The 6,004-nt window shown below is 34.7% G+C and overlaps 1 protein-coding gene across 1 annotated transcript in view; it reads left to right on the top strand.

Annotated features, from left to right (window-relative positions):
* Positions 1-560: 560 nt before the first annotated feature.
* The window catches only part of LOC107742366 (Kv channel-interacting protein 1-like), a 39,714-nt gene continuing 34,270 nt past the window's right edge, over positions 561-6,004 (top strand). Inside the window, exon 1 of the mRNA XM_016555306.1 lies at positions 561-1,379. Coding sequence (XP_016410792.1) covers positions 1,292-1,379 — 88 coding nt within the window. The 5' untranslated portion in view covers positions 561-1,291. The remainder of the gene's footprint in view (positions 1,380-6,004) is intronic.

Here is a 6,004-nt window from a genome sequence, read left to right as displayed (position 1 = left end):
TGTAGCACAAACAGTTTTACTGTTTTCTGCACTTTGTCATTATTCTAGTTATTTATTGCAGCTAATAAATCATAAGTCTCTCACATTTGCAGAGAATCTAGTAGAATAGAATATATACCTTAATAGAATAGAATCTAGAAAGATATAGAAGAACAGAGATTATAATGGAATATAATCTTTAACAGAATAGAGTGGCATATAATGGAAACTAGAATAGAATATAATAGAATTCCGAGAAGCAGAATAATAGAGTTTAAATAGAATATAATCTTTAACAGAATAAAGTATAATACAATGGAGTAGAATAGAATAGAAACTTTAATAGAATAGAATATATCAGAATAGAGCAGAAGATCAGAGATTCAATAAAATAGAATAGAATAGAATAGAAACTTTAATATAATATGGTATGGTAGAATGCAGCAGATGAAGAGTTTTTAATAGAATATATTCTTTCACAGAATAGAGATTACAATACAAGATTATACAACAGAGCGAGAGAGAGAGAGAGAGAGAGAGAGAGAGAGAGCAGTAGTCTTCTGTTTTATGCTGCAGGGATCTGTCCAGCAGCACAGAGCAGTCGGAAACGCTGCAGCGGACCACAGACTTCTCGCCACAACACCACCCAACACACACCACACACTCACACACGCACACACACACACATACATACAACTAGAGGATGAGAGAGGCAGAGGCGTAACCAGGAGAAGCACCGTCAAGAAAAAGGAAAGCCACTCTTTTGTCTCCATGGACACTCAACTTCCTCCGAGCAGTTCTTAGTCTGTGTAGCGCAGTAGCGGACTCTTGCCATCCGCTTAATAATTCATCAGGTCGGTCTCTGAGCTTTGAGCCTGCAGCGCTCACCAACTTTTCCCCCTCTAACTTTCGCAGCAGCAGTCGGCTGTTTCAGCAACTCTCCTTTTATACTTCAAACGGTTGGCGCAGAGGAAAACAGGTTCATGCACTTTGTGAGCATCTTATATGTGTGTGTGTGTGTGTGTGTGTGTGTGTGAGTGAGTGAGTGTGTGTATGAGGAGAGTGGGCGAAAGGTGTGTGTGTGTGTTGTCTGGACAGAGGGCATCCTGCTCATCTCATTCTTGGACTTGGGACCCATTGTTAAAACCGCAGCTCTTGTGGGACTGAACGAGCAAGAGGCTGTGTGAGAAGCACTCTGGAGGCCACGGAGAGGCTCGTATGGGACGTACATCTCATCTGTGAGCACCGCTGGTGAAAGCAGTGTTTAGGCTGTTTTAGGGGTTGTCTGTGCACCCTTGGATTCTCTGTCATCATGGCTGGCTGTACCTGCCGCTGCAGACAGGGGGTGCTAAAGCTCATTCAGTCCCTTCAGAGGCTTGTCTCGGGAACCCTCAGCAAAGGTAAGACACCTGCATTAACATCAAATTCAAAGAAAAAAAGGAAACAAGCTGGTTTAAAATGGTAAAGTACAGTTAAAGTGGGACAAATTATTAAGTTTTTTTTCAATGATTGAAAATGATGTTTTTTAATATTATATTCATTACAAATTTTTAAATATTACATTTATCATAAAATATAAGTTTTTCCCCATTGTATTTAATAAAATGTTTGTTTTAAATGACAGATTTAATATATTTTACTGTAATGTTATATTCAATATCAAGTTTTTTTTAATATTATATTTTTTTCACAAAGTATTTGTTATTAATATTACATTTAATAACATTTTAGCTTTTAATATTTACTATAAAAAATTTAATGTTATATTTAATATAAAGTTTTTTATATTCTATTTATTATAAAGTACTTGTTTTTAATATTGCTTTAAATAATGTTTTTTATTATTTTTAACATGATATTTAATATAAAGGTTGTATTTTATAATTTTCAATATATTTTTTTATATTATATTTATTGTAAAGTATATGTTATTAATGGCAATAGGTTTTTATTTTTAATATTATATTTACTATATAAATACTGTAAAATTATATTCTGTACAATGATATTATATTTATTATAAATTATTTGTATTTAATATTTAAGGATTAGTTCACCCAAAAATGAAAATTCTGTCATTACTCCCCCTCATGTTGTTCCAAACCTGTAAGACCTTTGTTCATCTTCAGAACACATATTAAGACATTTTTGATGAAATCCGAGAGCTTTCTGACCCTGCATGGACAGCAAGGGACCACGTTCAAGGCCCAGAAAGATAGTAAGGACATCATTAAAATTGTCCATGTGACATCAGTGGTTCAACCTTAATTTTATGAAGCTACGGGAATACTTTTTGTGTGCAAAGAAAACAAAAATAACGACTTTATTCAACAATTTCTTCTCTTCCGTGTCAGACTTCACGACAGTCCAGGGACGTGCACAGACATGTTGAGGGGCAGGGGCTCAAGTGGAAAAAAGGGCATTTATTTAAATTTATTTTTTTTTTTTTTCTAATCAAAACGTTAAATATATTAGGGGTGTGCGATATTGACAAAAAATATATCTCAATATTTTCTGGGATTTTATTGATAACGATAATTAGATGATATTTTGCTGAGTGTGTGCGCGGAGGGGCGTCGGAACATTTCCAGACCCGACCTGATATTTAGATTTTTTTTATTAGCTTGACAGGGAAAGCTGTGCGCAAACAGAAACACACACACACACACGTGCACATATAGCTATACATATATGAATTTATCACAAAAAAAAAAGACACTCCCCAGAAAAAAAGGGCACTTTCTCTCGAGGAAGAAAAAGGGCAGGTGCTCAAGCCCCCTTTTATGTCTATGTGTGCACGTGCCTGCGACAGTCCCAAGACACATGTGTGCGCATTCCTCTGCTTGCAAACAAGCCGCAGAGCATCCGGGTTCTTCGTCAGAGCGCCAGCTCCTGCGTCAGCAGCATTACACACATGCGTCTTGGTTCTCTCCTGAACGCGCGGCAAAGACTGGCAAGGATGAGAAGAATTGTTGAATAAAGTCATTATTTTTGTTTTTTTTGTGCACAAAAAGTATTCTTGTAGCTTCATAAAATTACGGTTGAACCACTGATGTCACATGGACTATTTTAATGATGTCCTGGGCCTTGAACTTGGTAGTTGTTTTGCTGTCTATGCAGGGTCAGAAAGCTCTCGGATTTCATCAAAAATATATTTTGATATTTTTGTTTCGAAGATGAAAGAAGGTCTTACGGGTTTGGATCGACAAGACGGTGAGTAATTAATGACAGAATTTTCATTTTTGTTATAGTATGTATTTAATATAAAGATTTCATGTTAATTAATGTTATGTTAATAAGTCTGGTCCGTCTCTTGTCCATGTGATAATGTTTTGTAATTGTGAGGGGGAATTTCTGACTTTGTCTGACAATAAAGTTGAATATTGTATCATTTATTATTTTATTCCATTTTATTTTATCCATATGAAGTGTTTAATATATTTAATATAAGGCATTTTATATAAATATTATATTCATAAGTGTTTTTTACATTCTATTAACTATAAACCTATTTTTATATCCTTATGTTTAATACATGTTGTTTTTCTATTCTATTCTATTCTATATTATATTTAATATAAAGTGTGTTTTTAATAATATTTTTAAATAATGTTTTTTGTTGTTTTCATACGACATCATTAAAATATTTTATTTTAAGATTGTATTTAATGCAGAGTATTTGTTTTAAATTTTTCTTCATTTTTCCTCTGTATAGTGTAGAGGAGAAATGTAGCTATTTAAAATGGTATTATTTCTGGGGACATGAGCCATTTGGCATTATATTTGAAAACAACGCCAATCACAAAATGTTGGATAGTGTCCCAATTTACCTGTATTCACATTGATTGTATTTGCTTATTTGTCTGTTGTTTTCTTTTGGTATTTAAACCTTTGTATCATAGTGCCAAATAGTAAGATACGCCAATATTAGGATGGAGTTCCAATGGCTCACTCTTTCACGCTTCACCTGGAATCAGCACACATTTATACTTCCATGCAACTCCTATATAGAAAAGCCTTTTTATCATTTTTTTTTTCTTTGAAGAGCAGTCTGGGTTCTTTGTTTGGCAATGATCTTCGGTTCTCTCTTTCATCCCTCTTATCTCCTCTGTTTTTCGAGTACCATAGCACTGTGTCAGCAGAAAAATCACTGCATGGTTCATCTCAATGCCGACGGGGCCCGTGGAGATGCTGGTACCAAGCAGTGGCTGTTTATCTGCTGTCATTGAGTGCGGAGAGCCGTACCCTCACCGCGCACTGCATGATGAACCCCCGTTATCTCTCCACTCCTTCATTATATCTTCCTCACAGACAGATACTCTTCCTATACACAGGGGAGTAGGAAGTTAATTTAAAGAGGATATTGAGGATTTGAAGCCACAGTATAGAATCTAAACCAGTCTCTCTAGACCACTATAGCAGCACAGTAAGAAAATCAGACCAGAGAGCACTAAAGCTGTGAAAGGAAGCTGTGACTCAAATATTTTGTATTTGTGTGCTCGGAGCTTATCTTAGTGTTATCTTATGCTGTGTGAATGAAAATACATTTAAAAAATCAGATAAATACTATTCTTCATTGATTCTATACATTAGAATAGTTTGGAAACTTAAACAAAGTAAAATAATCTTTAATGGATTAAAATAGAATACTTAGCAGGATACAGCAAAGTAAAATTGAATCTTAATATAATATAGAGATTTTATAGCAGAACTGAATAAAATCATTAGCAGAATATAATACAATAGAACAGACACTTCAACGAAACAATGTAATTACATTTTAGCACAATAGAATAACTTTTCTATAGAACAGAACAGAATCAGTATAGCGTGCTATTCTGTTCTTCTCTATACAGAAGAATGGAATGGAATCTTCAATAGAATAGAATCTTTATCTGAACAGAGTAGAAAATGGAAACTTAAAATAGAACAGAATCTTGAACAGAATAAAATATTTAGCAGAACTGAGTAAAAAAAGAACGGAAACAAAATATTTATAGGATTTTAAATAGAACAGTACAAAATTATGGGATCCAATTCCACAGAATAAAAAAAAAGTAAAAATGGTAACTCTTTTTTTCATAATTGTGAAATATAAACGTACATTTCTGAGAAAAAAAGTCAGAATTTTGCAATAAAAAAATCAAAATATCTTTTTCTGAAAAACGATGAGAACCGGTGAAATGTCAAATCAGGATTCTGAGGGGGAAAAAAATCAGAATTGCGACACGTAAACTCTCTTTTCTGACTTTTTTCTCATAATTCTGAGTTTGTATCTCGCAATTCTGTGTTTATATCTCTCAATTCTGACTTTTGTGAGTGAGAGATGTGAGGTAAAAAAGTTGCAATTACCTTTTTGTTTTGTTTTTTATTCCGTGACGGAAACAGGCTTCCATACAAAACAGAACCAAAATAGTAAAGGACTTGTTTTTTCCTCCCCAAATAACCCCATAATTTAAGGTCATGTTCTGTAATTTTAGAAGGCTGATGCTCAAAGCCCTCTGGCTAAACAGCCTTGTTTTAGAATGAATTAGTGCCAATATGTAATGAAAGCTCAATGAATAGAGTGTGAGAGAGAGAGTCTGTATGCATCCATCATGGTTATTCTAGCTGACCGCACTTTACCTCAGTCAACCCATTAGTGGGTTAATGATGACCCTTCACCCCTGCAGGAGCAGATAATATGATGTTGAATTTCTGAACCTTCCCTACTGCTCTGCACTAAAAATGAACACACATTTTTACACACTTATATTTTACACATTCATCAATTCATGCTGCATATTGTCTGTGTAGCTGTATGGCATATTCTGCATCCAGATCTTCCAGCACAACCTTCTTTCTAACCTATGACTGGGGGGGGGAGGGAATCAAGAACATTGCAGGAAAAAATACTGTTGCCCATGAACACCCAATCAGAAGCTGTTTTGTTGTTACCAATATCAACCTTGAGTGCAAGTGACAAGGCCAGTCAAGCACAAGGCAGGGTGTACGTGTTTTGTTTAAGTGCAGGGTGTGTGTGTGT

This window comes from Sinocyclocheilus rhinocerous, unplaced genomic scaffold (assembly GCF_001515625.1).
Source record: "Sinocyclocheilus rhinocerous isolate Xijiao unplaced genomic scaffold, SAMN03320098_v1.1 scaffold1127, whole genome shotgun sequence".
Classification (NCBI taxonomy): domain Eukaryota; kingdom Metazoa; phylum Chordata; class Actinopteri; order Cypriniformes; family Cyprinidae; genus Sinocyclocheilus; species Sinocyclocheilus rhinocerous.
Note: the sequence above shows the minus strand (reverse complement) of the source record. Positions and strands in the feature narration are given on the sequence as shown.